General features: G+C 53.4%; 1 protein-coding gene across 1 annotated transcript; it reads right to left on the minus strand.

The window, feature by feature from the left end:
- Nucleotides 1-49: 49 nt before the first annotated feature.
- DCST1 (DC-STAMP domain containing 1) lies at nt 50-15753 on the minus strand. Its single transcript, XM_045166028.1, has 16 exons — nt 15540-15753; nt 15077-15202; nt 14934-15008; nt 10273-10401; nt 9771-9910; nt 8811-9024; nt 8581-8724; nt 7805-7926; nt 7248-7405; nt 5115-5214; nt 4894-4989; nt 4627-4753; nt 3909-4025; nt 3275-3417; nt 3049-3162; nt 50-359 (listed from the first exon to the last, which is right to left on the minus strand). The coding sequence occupies exons 1-16, from the start codon at nt 15595-15597 to the stop codon at nt 108-110; spliced, it is 2115 nt and encodes a 704-aa protein (XP_045021963.1). The 5' UTR covers nt 15598-15753; the 3' UTR covers nt 50-107.
- Nucleotides 15754-15859: the final 106 nt, after the last annotated feature.

Here is a 15859-nt window from a genome sequence, read left to right on the forward strand (position 1 = left end):
CAGCTCACCCGCCGGTACCGGACGCCTGCGAAGCGCGGGCAGCAGGAGTGTATGAAGCATTTTATTAAACAGGAAGGAGCGGATGGGAGAGCGAGCAAGACGCCCCTTCACTCCGCGTAGGTAGCATCATCGTTGCTGTCGCTGTAGGCGGAGGAGGAGAGCTCCTCGCGGGGTGTGCAGACCGGGCACCGCTGCCGCATGTCATTCCAGCACGAGCGGCAGTACACTGCCTCGCAGTTCGGTGTAGGGCACACGTAGGACTCGGGCGTCTCGGGTGCTTGGCACACCACGCATCGGCGGCGCAGCAAGGGGCGCAAGAGCGGGCAGCGGCGGTACAGGATGTCAACCAGATGGCGGCGCTGTTGAGAGACAAGGAGGGTTTAGAGCCGGTTGGGGAGCAGGCGAGAAAGATGGGGAGCTGCAGAACAGCGCTTCTTTTTGGAGAAGCGCTTCTTATCTGAAGTCTCAAAACCTGACTATGCCCATATGTTGGAGGAAGCTGGATTTGGCAAAGAAGAGCCCTGGAGGGCAAGGGTTCTATGGAAGTCGGTCCTGGAGAGCCCCCCTCACTTCGTGGTGGAGAGTGAGAAGATGCAGCCGGTAATAGCAACAACCATCATCACATGTACTCTCCCGTAAATCGTAAATCGTCTTATTTGATTCTCACCGTGAGGCTGAGAAGTGAGTAGGGCAAATAAGACTATCACTACTGTGTTCTCCTACTTTACAGATGAGAAAGCTGAATCTCATAAATGTTCAATGACTTTCCCAAAGGCACAGACTGAACAGTAAAACCTGTCTGGATCCAGGTACCCTGATTTCAAATCACAAGTCTGGCTCATTATGCTCCTTCTGTCTCCCAGCCTCTCTCCACACGTTTTCCAGGAATTCTCAGGCCACCTTATCAGGTCACTCTGTGCTCAAGAAACTCCAGGGGCCCCACTGCCTGCCAAGCAAAGGCAGGACTCCTGGCCTTGGCCTTCTGAGCCTTCCACAATCTGGTCCCTTTCTAGCCTCTGCTCCAACTTACCTCTCCCTGAACTTTACATGTTCTGTGCCAGTTTCTCCTTAGACTTCAAGCCCTGGCACTTGGTTGGCATTTCCTTTGGACTCTGAATCCTTGCATATCTGCCCATCAAAATCCAGTTAACTCCATGATCTGGTCATGGAATCATATTATGTTCATTTTGAGTGAGTTTCTCAGGAGATCTGGATCAAGACAATGGACTAGAAGGACATGGAGCTCACCTCCTCCCATAGTATCAGTATGTTCCTCAGACATTCATCCAGCCCCTACTGCATGTCATGGGAGTTGGGGAGGTCTAGGAGCTGGAGGGAAAATTTAAGCAAACATGGTCTCTCACTTTTATGAGCTTTTTTAGGGCTGATTAAGTAAGAGTGGCTGCTCCTTGTGTTTTTAAATGATATTGGGCCCCGTACCAAGAAACTGTAAGTGAATTAATTCAATTCAAACAATAACTATGTAAGACCGATCTCTTTTCAGCTGAAAAAACTGATGGCTTGGAGAGGTGATCATTTTCACACAATGACAACTAACACATATATAGAATTTGCTATGCGCCTGCACTGTGAACTCATTTAATCCTTACTACAAACAGATAGAGTAGTTAAGTCCATTTTACAGAAGGGAAAAACCAAGGCTCAGCATTTAAGTCAGTGGTCAAGATCACACAGTTGTCGCAGTGATAAGGGGAGGGGCAAGGATTCAAACCTAGACTCTCTAGGGATTTCCCTGGTGGTCCAGTGGCTAAGACTCCAAATGCAGGAGGCCTGGGTTCCACCCCTGGTCAGGGAACTAGATCCCACCTGCTGCAACTAAGAGTTCACATTCCGCAACTAAAGACGCTGCATGCCTCAACTAAGACCAGGCACAGCCAGACAAGTAAATATCTTTTTTAAAAAATGATATCTTTATATTAAAAAAAACAAGCTCTCTGGCACCAGAGCCTCATAGCCAACCACCACGCTATTACTGATCTCTAGTGAGCAGGCCTCATAGATTTGTCCAACCTCCCCATTCTGCAGAGGGAAAAACTAAGGTCCAGTGAAGACCATGGCCAAGGTTACAAAGCTCACTGAGGGCGTGTGGACTGGAGCCTGGTTCTGCGGACAGTGTGGCCTTTCTGTATACCACATCCCTCTTTATGAGGCCTCCCTGATCCCCAGCCCACCTGAGTCCCCTCACCTATGGCACCTCCTCACACCCACCACACACCCCCCACCCCTCTGCTGGAACTGCACTGAGCTTCTATTCTGAAGTCCTCTCAGAAGAACCTGTGGCTTTGCCTTGGGCCCCTTGTTTCTGATGAACCCGTCTTGCTTTTCTTTGACCCAACTATATCTGATTCCTCCTTTTTGCCTGCTTCCCTATGGTCCAGGTGGCTCAGTTGGTAAAGAATCCACCTGCAATGCAGGAGACCCCAGTTCAATTCCTGGGTCAGGAAAATTCCCTGGAGAAGGGATAGGTTACCCATTCCAGCATTCATGGGCTTTCCTGGTGGCTCAGATAGTAAAGAATCCTCCTGCAATGCAGGAGACCTGGGTTTGATCCCTGGGTTGGGAAGATCCCCTGGAGGAGGGCATGGCAACCCATTCCAGTATTCTTGCCTCGAGAATTCCATGTATAGAGCAGCCTGGCAGGCTACAGTCCATGGAGTTGCAAAGAGTCGGACACGGCTGAGCGACTAAGCACATCACAGCCCTGTGGTCCACTTAGGATCTCAGGCTGGCTGAATACTGGGTGCAGATATGGACACAGCCTTGACCTCCAGGCACTGGATGACCAAGGCCTTTGCATGCATCCCATCAGAACTCACTGAGCATCAGTAGACTTGGGACCTTGGTAGGGGCTGGATGGACTAAGGGGAGATGCCCCCCCAGCCACTGGATGACCAAGACCTTTGCATGCATCCCATCAGAACTCACTGAGCGTCAGTAGACTTGGGACCTTGGTAGAGGCTGGATGGACTAAGGGGAGATGCCCCCCCACTCTGGTTCTTAGACCCAGAGGCACAGGTCTGGACTTACAGGAGCCCTCTGCTGTCTTGCCCGCCTCACGATGGTAGCCCTCCTCAGCTGGGTGAAGGCTGCTCTCTTCCTCAAGAGATCGTTGTAGAGGAACAAGATCCGCTTCTTCTCTCGCTGGGGCCAAGGAGACAGCACAGAGGAAGACATCCCCCAAAGTGGGGCTGATGGGGGGCTGGGTGCAGGCTGGTGTGTGCGCACCTGAGGGTGGGGAGGCTGGGGGGCACACCTTGGGGAAGTAGAAGGATGCGATGACCCTCCGGAGCCGGTAGCCGAAAGCCTGGAGCAAGCAGAGGCATGCTAGGAGGCCGCTCGGTAGAGCTGCTTTCAAATAGGCCCTGGTGTTCAGGGGCACGGGCTGGGGCAGGCAGGCTGCGGGAGGAGGCGGGCCTGTCAGGGGCATGGCCCGGACCGGCTGGCCGCAACTCTGCACTGAACTCTCCATGTTCATGGGCTTTGGGTTAGGTCTCTGATTACCCTGTTATCTTCCTGCCTGCCCCTCACCCTGCAGAGCTGTGTTGTCAGTATTGTAGCCATTAGGCCCAGGAAGCTATTTGTTCAACATGGCACAGATGTAGAAATTTTCCATCATGGCAGAAAGTTCTACTGAACGGCATTGCTCGAGAGGGCTGGGACCTTGGGGGACCCTCTGGACTCCTCTGACCCAAACCTGTCATCCTCCAATCCTTCAAGCTTGACCTGATGTTTCCTACTCTGATTCTCTAATGCAAACACACCGACCCCCATTTCACCATAGCCAAGGCCCAGTCCCCTAACTCTTTGTCTTGGAAACACCCCGCCTGCCTCCTCTCCCCGGCCCCCAGCCATCAATTCCTCTGATCCAAACTTTCAGCATCACTCACGCATGTTGTTTGAGTCCACTACCATCTCAGAGGAGGTGTTCAGGGCTCCAATGGTATTCCGAAGAAGCCGGGCAAGCATGGAGTCTCCCCCAACTTTCACTTCCAGTTTATGACTGCCTGATGCCAGGATAGGGGTCGTGGTGAGTGGGGGGAGTAGGGGAGTCAGGAGAGAGTTGGAGTAAAGGGCAGGATGGGGACTGGGTGGAGGGGTGAGGTCAAGGCATAGCAATACTTCTCAACTGCACAGGACTTTCCATCCCTTCACTGATTACTAATGCCTCCTTTTGACAGATACAAAGGGGAGTGGAAACTGAGGCTCCCAGTGACAGCTGTCAAGTTGCAGGGCTGATATTTGACCTTAAGGTGGGCAGGTAGGGGCTGAGAAGCAGAAGGAAATGACAGAACAGGGGACTTCCTTTGTGGTCCAGCAGTTAAGAGTCTGCCTTCCAGCGCAGGGTTCCATCCCTGGTTGGGGACCTAAGCTCCCACACGCCGTGAAGTAACTAAGCCTGAGAGCCACAGCTACTGAGCCCGTGCTCTGGAAGCCATGCGCCACAACTAGAGAGAAGCCCATGAGCCACAACTAAGACCTACCGCAGCCAAATAAAATAAATTTTTAAAAACTGGAAGAATTGGGGTGGGGTGGCTGCACAAGGGTGGGAGTTCTCCAGGGGGTTGTCTCCTTGGGCCTGGAGCCTGGAGTGGGGGCTGGGCTCACTGCGGAAGGAGTACTGCACGAAGGAGTGGTGGCGGATAGTGTCGAAGATGGAGTAGAGAGCCCAGTCCAGGCCACAGAGCAGCAGCAGCAGCAGCAGCACGGGCAGTGTCTCCACGAGCTCCCTTAACTGGCCAGGGGGCAGGAGGGGCGGAGCTGGGCAGTGCCGCTGGTCCAGGGTGGGGCCTCCTCTGAGCCCCCTCTGCCCTCCACCCCTCACACCCCTGCCTCTAGTAGGATCTGGGGTCCTGCCCTCCGTGCCATCCTCACCACATTTCTCATTTCTTCAGCCTGGATCGTGGGGTCCCAGGGGAAGATGACGGTTTTCTTCTCGGCTTTGCGGAGTGGCAGCAGCGTCTGCTTGCCCTGGGAAAAACGTCCCCATGGTGAGAAACACTGAGCACCCTCTCCTTTCCCTTCCGCCCTCCTGGAGCAGGAAGGCACCCAGGGAACGGCACAGGGCACTCCTGGGCAAGGCTGCGCACACTCACTAGCTTCTTCCTGCGTTCATCGATCTGACAGAAGTAGGTGCTGATATAGATGTTGTCGAAGCGGATGTCCCCGTTATAGCTGTCCATGTAGGAGAAGCACCTGTGGATGAGGGTGTCTCCATCGCCTCCAGGTTTACCCACCCCCAACCATGGGCTTCCCTGCTGTGGTCAGTCAGCTGACCACCCAGCATGCACCAAGCACCGTCTATGTCCTAGGAGAAGGCCCTGCCCTGCCCTCCAGCACCCCCACAGTCCAGAAAAAAACACGCACGCACATTCTGCTGAGACATAACAGAGGTGAGGAGGGGAGGGAGGGCTGTGTAAGTGCATGTGTGTGCCTGGGAGGTAGGGGAAGGTTTCCCAGGCATGGAACTTTCAGGAAGAATATCAAGCAGAGGAAACATTAGGAGCAAAGGAGGGAGACAAGGAAAATCCCTCAAGGATGCAGAAATCGCCCGATGCACTGACTCCCACGTCCACCTCGCATGCCCCTGCCTCTTGGCTGAGCCCTCAAAACATCTCCTGGGAGCTCACTTGAAGCAAAACTCATTTCAACCATCATTTCCCTTCTCCTCTGATACACCCCTGAGTAAAGCGATGTTTTCTGTGTGAGCGTGTGTGCACGCGCAAACCTAGCTTTCCTGTGTATCTCCCAAAGTCCCACATAATGCTTCAGTTTCCTGAGGAAAAATGTTAATTGTTGGAAATGTGTTTAAAACTGTAAAAGTACATTAAATAAGCTCTGTAAACTGTGAAACATGATTTCCAATGCTATTGGTTCTGGGACCCTGTAAAAATCTTTGCCTTTCAGATAGAAATGTCTGTAAGTGCAAAGAAAGACTGTGAGCGCCCCCTTGTGGGGAGCCCTACCACTGCTGGGTCTGGGCCTGCGGAGCCGGGTCTCCGCCCCTCCCCAGCTCAGCCCCTTCAATGAGTGACCTCACCCAGGTTGAAAGCCTGGAAGTGGCTTTTGACTCTGTACCTCCTTCCTTCCCTCCGCAAGCTGGCTCTGCACCTTCCCCCACCTCCCTCCATTTCAGGCCAACTTCCTGCCACGCCCCCCACCCCCACCTCCGTTCCAGCCTGGCTCCCTAACCTCTGATCCACCTTGGCCTCCCTGCCTCCAGGCTGCTCCTGTACGGCCTGCAACCTTGCCACTGGGGGGCAGTTCAGGGCCCTCCTGCAGGGATTTCTAGACTGTTCTGACTATGCCAGGTCCTCAACCACAGCCTCTGCCTTCCACATCCCACAGATGCTGGATTCCTGACCCAAGAGAATACTTTTCCTCTTCTTGGCTGTGGCTCCCCATCTGCAGCCTTTTGAAGCTCAGTTATGGCCCTTTCAGCGGCACTTCTCAGCTCCCATATCTGTCCATAGTACAGCCTTTGAATCATCTCTGTCTTGTGGACGCCTCTTCTACCTCCCCTCAACCATGAGCGTCTTGAGGGCAGAACCATGGCTCATTCATCTCTGTCCTCCCTCAGGGCTCTGGACACACACATAAACACTCACTTGCAGTCTAGGCCCCAGGGACAGGGGCAGAAGGAGCAAGAGCCCCTGCGGCCGCCCTTGTCCAGCCCCTGCCCATCTCAGGCACGTGGGGCTAGAGACAGGAAACAGAGGGTCCAGAGGTCGGCAGGGAAGCAGAGTGAGGCCCAGGGCAGTCCAGCTGGACGCCAGGCTGGGTGGGGTTGAGGACTTTGGTCCAAATGGAGGGAAAGTAGCTGCCAACACAGCAGGCGGGAGAAAATGAAAGCAGAATTGGACGATAAAAATGGCACAAAGTCAGAGCCAAGGGGAATATGAAGGGCAAGAAAAAAAAAATCAAAAGTCAAAGCTAAAAGTTAAAAAAAAAAGAAGTCAGCGTTGGGATAAAGGCCGGAAGGAGGTAGATAAATGAAGACGGTCGCCCTTTTAAGGTGGTGGGAACATGGGGTAACGTTTCTTCTGACAAAATGTCCACATTTCCTTTAACTTTGTGTAAACAACGAACCCAGCTTTGTAAAAAGGCAAAGTCAAAGGCGAAGAGCGTTCAGATTCAGTCGGAGGAGGGCTCTGCAGCCCCATTCCTGGGCCCTCCCTCAGGGCGCGGCCGGCGGGGAGGCTAGCTCCGAGCAGAGGTTGAGGACTCACGCGTGGAGGACCAGCAGGAAGGTGCAGGAGAGCAGCACGTGCAGCAGCCCCAGGGTCCGCTCGAGCTGGGCCTCCTGGCGCCTCACGTAGTCCCGCACCTCGGTGCTCACGTGTTTCCAGCTCGTGTTGAGGCCCAGCACCCCAGCCCGCTTCTCCTCCTGGTGGAGGGCACAGGCGCCGCCTCAGAGGCCCAGACCCAGCTTCCCAGGCTGGCTGTGGCTTCTCCCCCCGGGGTGCTTCCCTCGTGCTCTCCTCCTCCCAGGAACTTCAGGGGGGCCTCTGCCTTCTGTTCACTGCCCTCCTTGACACCGTCTTGCTCCTCTGCACCTCTGAGAGCTGACACCCTCTCACACCTGGCTGCCCCTTCCCACAGGCTGGACACCACTGCCCCCCCACCCCCCCGCAGTCATCCAGCGCCTTCACCACTCCCCACCTCGCCCCCTCCCTCGCCAGCCAGCTCTCCTGCGTCCTCGCCCCACTCTTCCTCGCATCCTGTGCCCTGTGGCCTCCTCCTCCCACTCCCTACCTCCCCCCACCTCACACTGCCCCTCTCTTACCTTGAGGTTAATAGTCGCTGAAAATTCCCCCTCCAGGCCATGAATAGACTGGTTGAGGGAGTCATAGGTCTGCCCAAAGTTGCCTTCCACTGGGATGCGACTGCGGCACCAAACTTCCATCACTGGTGGGCAGTGGGGCCAGGTCAGGGGCCTCCCTGTGCCTGGCCTCCAGTCTTCCCTTTCCGTGACCCTCTGTTTTTTATCTCTCTGCCCATGACTTTCTTTCTTTTCATTTTTTGGTGCGACTTATGGAATCTTAGTTCCCAGGCCAGGGATTGAACCTTGGCTCTTGGCAGTGACAGCGTGGAGTCCTAACCATTAGAGTCTTAACAACTGGACTAAAAGAGAATTCCCTGCCCATGGCTTCCTACCACCTTGAGTTTTCCCCTTCTTCACTCCCCTTGAATTCTTTCCCCCATTTTTTTCACCTGTCTATAACCATACCAAACACTAATTACGATAGCAACACTTAACAGAGCAGTTCCTCTGTGTGCTGGCTCTGTTAGCTGCTTTTCATGTATTATCTCCTTAAATCCTCAAGACCCCTAATGGGATAAGTACTATCATGAGGCCCATCTTTCAGATGAAGAGACAAAGCAGGAACTTACCTGAGTCACAAATCTGGTCAGCTGGAGGCGCTGGGCCCTAAGGATGCTGTGTCCTCAGAGCCCAAAGCCTCCCCTCCTGACTGCCTTCCTGCCCGACACCTTCCCAAGGTCCCCCAGGACTCAGATCCCTAGCCCTGTTGCTCCCCACCCTCCTGCCTCTGTGCTCACCCTTGGCAATGCTGCAGAAGAACTTGAACTTCATGGGCAGGCAGAGTAGGTGGTTGAGGAGGGGCACCCAGATGCGCTGCATACACACTCCATGTTTCTGGTCAAACCAGCGGCGGCAGCTGAACATGGCCTCGTTCACCACATCTGCAGGAAGGGCCAACGGGGGTCTGAGGTCCCCACACCCTGAGCTGACGCCCGGGCCCCTGCCCTGCCCAGGGAGCCCCGCTCACGGGAGCAGCGCAGTTTAGTCTTCAGCTCATACGTCTTCTGTGTAGAGAGGTGGTGTCTGAAGGCTGAGGCAGCGGGGGCCTCCTCACCCGGGGCTGTCTCTGAGCCCTCGGCATCCTTGGGTGAGAATCCACTCTCACTGTTCACCTGGGCATCTAGTTCCTCAAAGGAGTTGGTGATGTTCTGGGTCTCAGCTTTCAGCAACTCTTTACTGCTCTGGGGTTGGAGGCAGGAAAGGGGTCAGGCATGGCAACTTGGAGTTTCTGTGCCCGACAGCCTGTCTGTCCCCAGCAGCCCAGGCTCGGGCTCTTACCTCCAGGTACAAGGAGCCGAGGCCTGGAGACAGGCTCTCATCTCAGATTCTCCACTGTTTGTAGGCCTTGGGAGCCCTCTCCCCTCCCCAGGTGCTGCTACTCCGCTCACCTCCCAGGCTCCCAGCTCCTCCCAAGGCCTCCCATTCCAGATCCTTGCTAGTCAAGGAAGGTTCCCCAGGTCCTTGACTTTACCCCTCATCACTACTCAGGCCACTGTGCCATCTGCACTGTCCCAACTCCAAAGCCCCGAGGTCCTTGTCTCCCCAACTCCTCAACTTTCCAATTTTTCCAGACCCCAATCTTCAGTCTTCCAGTACCCTATTCCCTCATCCCCTGACCCTCAAAGTTTCCCAACTCCTCAAGTCCAGGGCCCCCAGTTTCCTGACATTCTAGCTCAGCCGCCCAGAGCACTACCTACTTGGGTGTTTGGGAATGTGTGTGGGATGTGCCCCAGGGGCCAGGGGGTAGGAGCTCTTCTGCCATTTGGTGCCCAGAGACCAGGGCAATGCTTGGGAACAGTTCTGCCCAAATGCCAGTACCACTCGCCCTGTTGTGAAACTGTAAGTCCAGGGTCCCCGCTCTCAGCTCAGGTCATCTAGGCCCTGTGGGGAAAGGGACCCCTAGACCCTGCCCGTGTAGGGTCCTGACCAGCAAGTCCTTGAACACTGCCCGCAGGGGGGCTGTGGAGACACGCCAAGCTGTGCGGGTGTTGTTGATCTGCAGCTCCACCGTGCAGCCGAGCGATGCTATCACCTCGTTGAGGTTGTGCCGCAGGTTGGCCACTGGTCCTGGGGGAAGATGCCCTGGTAGATTACCTCCCTTACCTGAGTTAGAGCCAATTAACTTTCTCCAGCCCATCCCGAGCTCCCACTCTGCGGGCGGTGACCACCTTCTAGAACTGTACATTGATGGGGCCCAGAAGCTGGTGAGAGGTCATCTCATTCAAACCCTGGTTTGTTTTTTTTTTTTCCTTTTGTAAATGAAAGAGGCTCAGAGACTCAGAGGAACTCTCTCAGGGGGCACACAAGTCAGAATAGCTGGGATTAGACCCCCGACTCTTTGTTCTTCACCAAGCCTGGCTCTCAATGGATAGCCCGCCCAGAGTCACGGCTTCAGTGTCACTAACTGGTACCCAGGGGCACACACTCACCCTCATAGATGGCGGCCAAGGCATATCCCAGTACAAAGAGCCTGCCCTCTTTGCCCAGCATCTTGGGTATTAGCAGAAGGCTGGCACAACGAATGTGAGGCGAGGTCCCCCAGCCTATAACCCCCAAGCCTGTCAGGAGAGCCCAGGAAGTGGTGAGGCAGAGTAAGGAAGCTGCCTCCCCCACCAAGTTTAGCAGAGCACCCACCTCCCACAGCTCTTTTCTAGAACCATCACCGTACTGCCCTTGGAAGGGCTTGGAGAGGAGGCCAGAGATTGAAAAGCCAGGGTCAGTGATTGACTTGGTGCGTATGTGAGTGTGTGTATTTGTGTTAGGGAAGGGGGCCAACACTTTCCCTTTCCAGGCTGGACTCACAGGTACCCTAGGTACTGAGGGGGCAGAGAGAGCATGAGGTGAATTCTGGAAACAGGTGTTGGAACAGAGCAGTCGGAAGAGAGGTCACAGCCACCTCGATATCCCTGCGCTCTGGCACCTACGGCTCTGTCCCTAATTTTAGCCTTCGGTCGTGTACCTCCTGGTGTGTTTCAGCAGCTTCACATGTGTCTCCCTGTGGTCTCTGCAGCGAGACAGTGAGCTCCTTGAAGCTCATAATCCAGGGAGAGAGACAGACGGGTAAACAGATGACTACAACGCCAAGTGCACAGGGAGGTGCTTATGGAGAGCTGTGGGAGCCCAGGAGGGGGCAGGCGTTTCTGCGGGGAGGGGTGGGGCTGGGAAGGCTGGACAAAGGCGCGAGGTGACAGCTGGGCCTGGGCGATGAGTAAGCGTTGTGAGGCATTCCAGGCCAAAGGAGTAGCATAGACTGGTCAGGGAGCCCAGAAGATTCCTGTGTGGATGGAGTGTTCTCCCAAAGATGGCCAAGGCAGACCCCTAGTCCGTACCCTTCTCTCCATCTGCTCTGGCCTCACGGAGTCCCCAGCGTCTCTCCTGGGAGCTGCCTCGTCCCTTACTTCCTCTCTTGCTAACCTAGATTTCAATTTTCTTGAGGCAGCCAGAGTGATCTTACAAAAACAAAAATCGGATCCTTGTCCCCACTCTGCCTGAAACCGTGCAATAACTTCCCATCTCTGCTTGGGATCAAATCCGGACTCCTCTAACACCATCACCAGACTCTCGTGATCTGGCCCCTTCCCACCTTCGGAGGTGACCTCATCCTATTCAGCCCTTCGCCCACCGCGTCCGCCCACACTGGCCGTGTTGCTGTGTCTGGAACTTGCCGAGCTCGCGCGTCCTCCGGGTCTTTGCCCTGGCTGTTCCCCTGCCAGGAGCTCTCCTCCCCTAGTCTTCACCTGGCGGCTCTACCTTGCCATACAGGTTTGCTGCAAACCCCGTCAGCTGCCACCTCATGGTTTGTTCTCCCTTCTTCCTTGCTAACACAACTTGGGTTTTGTTCCAGGGCAATGGCCTGTCCCTACCCTGGCCCCTGGGGGTAAATCTGGATCCGTCTAACCCAAGCATGCTATAGTAGGGCATCGAAAAGGGGATGATTCTGTGGTCTTGGCCTTTTGGCCAAGCTGAGGACGACAGTGGACAAATAGTCGCCCTGCTTTCTGAGGGTGATTGTTGACTGAGGACTGCTCTACCTTCTAAAGAGAGCCTTATGGAGTTTGCTATCTGGGCATTCCCCAAAGAGCAAAAGTGGTGTCTCACCCCTCTACCCCAACCAGCCTAGACAAAGACAGGGCCAGAAATCGGAATTATCTGGAAGTGGAGGGAAGTGGTTAGAGCAGGCAGACATAGGGGAGGATGGGTGTTCACTTCCCCATGGCAAGTGACAGACTCCGAGAGCACCCTTCTGAGGCTGGTGTTGCAAGAAGGGGAACCTGGCTGACCCCTCCCAGCTGGACACCCGCTGAGCTGCAGAGACTGGCAGGGCCACCCCAGGGCTGCCCCAGAGCACAGAAAGGGAGGAACATTCACGGAGGAGGCCAACAGGGCCTCCCAGGAGCACAGGGGAAGCAGGCACATGGAGCGTGGTACTTCTCATCATGACAGGGGAGGGGCGACTTCACGGGGTCCTGTGTTCCCTGTTTGAGAGGGCAAGGACGTTTCCTTTGGGACAAGCATTCATATAGAGGGCATGTTAAGTCGCCTCCGTCATCCAGACTCTTTGCAACCCCATGGACTGTAGCCTGCCAGGCTCCTCTGTCCATGGTATTCTGCAGGCATGAATACTGGAGTGGGTTGCCATGCCCTCCTTCAGGGGATCTTCCCAACCCAGGGATCAAAACGGCATCTCTTATGTCTCCTGCATTGGCAAGTGGGTTCTTTACCACTAGCGCCACCTGGGAAATAGAGAGGGCAGCAGGCCTCAAAGCCATCTGTGGGGGTCCCATCTCAGAGGGCTGCCTGTTTAGGGGGAGACATCCAAAAATAAGAGTCTGCAGGTGGCCTGTAGGAACTACAGGGAGCTTCGTTCAAGGTCAGTCAAAGAGAAGTGCCCTCAGCAGGAAACCAGGCCCCGCGCGGTCCAAACAGAGCCTCCAGCCAGACCATGAACAGGGCCCCCTGAGACGACCAGGGTGTGAGGGAGTGCTGCACAGAGGCGGGGGAATTCTAACAGTATCGATGACTTCAGACTTTTGTCCCTTTTCCTCTAATTCTTCTAATCCCCTTTCTGACATCAGAAGAGCCAGAAAGGGAAGGAAGTGGAGAAAAAAAGTGAGTGAGCAGGCTGTGCCTCTTGTCCGCTGCAGGACCCCACTCCACGGATCAGGCCTGCGCTTCGGGGCAAGGGCGTGGTCAGAAGGGAAGATGTTTGAGAACTACGTGAGATTGAAATCTTGACGTAGAATGGACTGGACTGGACCTTTTAAGCCCCGAAAATAGTCATAATTACTGAAGCAAGACTAGATCTTCTAGATTTAAATCACCAGAAAGCTAAGGGTCTGTGTGAGAGGTCATCAGTGGGGAGAAATGTTGGAAAACAGTGGTCAGAGAGAAAGTAGTTTCCTGTTGGAGCCACATTGAGGCGGTTGATTCAGTGAGCTGGGGACGATGCCGTGCCCCTTGTCTGGGAGAGGGTTAGAAAGGATCCATGCTGCAGTTCGGACCAAAGAGGTGTGGGGGAAGTTGGCTGGGGGGTTACAGGAAGTTCTTTGTTCTTATAGGAGACACGAGGAAGGAATGCACTGGTCTTTTGAGATTGTCACGTGGGGACGTGGCGTCCGGATTTGCTGCAGCCATTTTGTGACCTGAAGAGGAATGATCTACAGGCCAAAAATGGCAGAGAAAATAGTCAAAAGGAAGCTTGGTCCTTGGTGGGTTTACTGAGCTGCCAAACTATCCAAATTCCCAAACTACTCTACCTTGAAACTTGTTAAATGAGATGATAAATTTCCTCTATTGTTAAACCACTTTTAGGTGGGTGTTCTGTTCCTGTAGCTCAACACGTCCTGATGCAAGGCCTCCCTTCACGTCACCTCTCAGAAGCCCTCCCTGACTACTCCCCAGCTAGCTCCCAATCCCTTTCTATCACGTCCTCCTGGTTTACGTTTTTCATACCTCTTGGAACCATCCAAAATGCTCTTGTCTATTTCTTCATTTATTGTCTAACTCTTCCCGCTAGAATGTAAACTTGAAAGAGAATGTAAACTCTGAAAAAACTGGGTGTGTGGTGGGGAATAGTTAAAAGGAATTAAGAGGTACAAGCCTCCAGTTGTATAATAAATAAGTCAGAGATATATAACAAGGAATTTGGTCAAAAGGAAATATGACCAATATTTTATAATAACTTTAAATGGAGTATAATCTATAAGGATATGGAATCAAAATGTTGTACACCTGAAACTAATATAATATTTCAAATTAACTGTACTTCAATGAAAAGCAACATGTTCAATAATATTGTAAGAACTTTGTACAGGGAAAGATGGTTCTTAGACTTATTGTGGTGATCATTTTATAATGTATGCAAGTGTCAAATCACTATATCGTACACCTGAAATTAACATAATATTGTACATCAACTATATGTCAATTAAAAAAGAAATCATTATAAATTTATAGCAGTCACTGCACATACATATATAGACACACATGTATGCACTATATACCATAATGTACGTATGTGTATGTAATGCATGTTATATATATTATAAATTCTAGGGGTCTAAAATTTAAAAAGTGAGCTGAGTGCTTGTCAACCTTGTTCACTGCTGAATGAATCCTCAGCAGGTGGTCAGTTAGTGCTAAATGAATGAGTGAATGAATGAATTGAATTTATCAGAAGCAGCAGGAAACAAGATCAGAGAGGTCAGGAGAGATGGGGATTATGAATGGTTTTGGGGTTTATCATGGGGGTTAATCTCTGGAGGAGGAAATGGCAACCCACTCCAGTATTCTTGCCTGGAGAATCCCACAGACAGAGAAGCCTGGCAGGCTACAGTCTGAAGGATTGTGAAGAGTGGGATGTGACTGATCACACACAGAGGGGTTAATAGGGAGTCCTTCAGACTGGGGAGACTCTTGCAGGCAAGGACTGTGTCTTCTGTGGACTGGGGCCTTTTCCCTCTGATCTCCCCTCAAAACCCAAGATGAGGCTGAAATTACAAGGGACACTTGGGAACAGAAGAAACAAGAGGAGATTCCTTCCTGGGCACCCAGAGCTGTACCATATCCCTGCTCTTAGCCCAGCACTAACCCACCAAGCTGTATAACGTCACCATCTTCTGATCTTCATAGATGTTCATAGGGTTCACCAGAAGCTGAAAGAGACCTAAAGATACAGGGTTCAGCCAAAGGTCAAAAGGTGTGCCCCACCTCTGACCTCTGCTCTGTACTCACCTATGGCCAGGAGCCCTCCGGTGCCTGCCCCCAGCAGGAAAGCGCTGACGGGAAACTCACCTGGCTGGCGCCATAGGAATTGGTTACAGGATCTGGGCAGCCCCCAGTTCAGGAACCCCTGCACCGCTGAGGGGTCAAATGGTTTAGCCCAGCAGGGCCAACATACAACTCTTCTGGCTGGGACATGGTTCATTAGGATTAGGGGCGGCAGACAGGTGGAGGCTGGGGGAACTTGGATGAGGGTGGCCGGGATGCGAGGGACCCTGGGGAAGTGGGGCAGACACGAGGGAGAGAAGAAAGGGCTAGGCCAGCGGAGGGCGCTGAAGGAGAGGGGTGGAGGCTGCGGGCCCCCAAAGTGGGGGAAGGGGCGGGAGTCCTGGAGGAGAGACTGGGTGAGAGGAGTTGGGGCCAGGAGTTGCTTCAAGTCACTGGGAAGGGTCGGGGTCTCTGGTGACTGACTCACTGGTGTGGGGTAGTTTCCTTTGCCCTTTTGCTCCATTCTGATGAGGTCTAATGGCCATGAGTCTGCTATGGGGAAGTCTCTCTCATTCCAGAAAGCTCCTCGAGGATGTCTTTGGATCAGAGGTTTGGCTTCTGTCTCCTCTGCCTCACCCACAGCTTGTCTGAGGGCTGTGTCTTTTAATTCCTCAGCTGTGAAATATGGAGATTAGAGACCTTACCTATCCCTTTGCAACTAGATAAAGAATTCCAAGACATACACGGTAAAAGCCCTCCGGAACCTTAGAATATGGTGAGAAATTCTAGGGCCTTTAAAGAGCCACG

The sequence above is a fragment of the Bubalus bubalis genome, chromosome 6 (assembly GCF_019923935.1).
Source record: "Bubalus bubalis isolate 160015118507 breed Murrah chromosome 6, NDDB_SH_1, whole genome shotgun sequence".
Lineage (NCBI taxonomy): Eukaryota > Metazoa > Chordata > Mammalia > Artiodactyla > Bovidae > Bubalus > Bubalus bubalis.

Bases quoted from the DNA above. Each gene is read 5' to 3' on its own strand.
- DCST1 (XM_045166028.1), bottom strand. From the start codon at position 15,597: ATGGCCATTAGACCTCATCAGAATGGAGCAAAAGGGCAAAGGAAACTA. The intron at 4,026-4,626 runs GTGAGCCCAGCC...TCCTGGCATCAG, and splicing joins CGTGCAGTACTCCTTCCGCA to GCAGTCATAAACTGGAAGTG. The intron at 3,163-3,274 runs GTGTGCCCCCCA...CCTTGGCCCCAG, and splicing joins CATCCTTCTACTTCCCCAAG to CGAGAGAAGAAGCGGATCTT.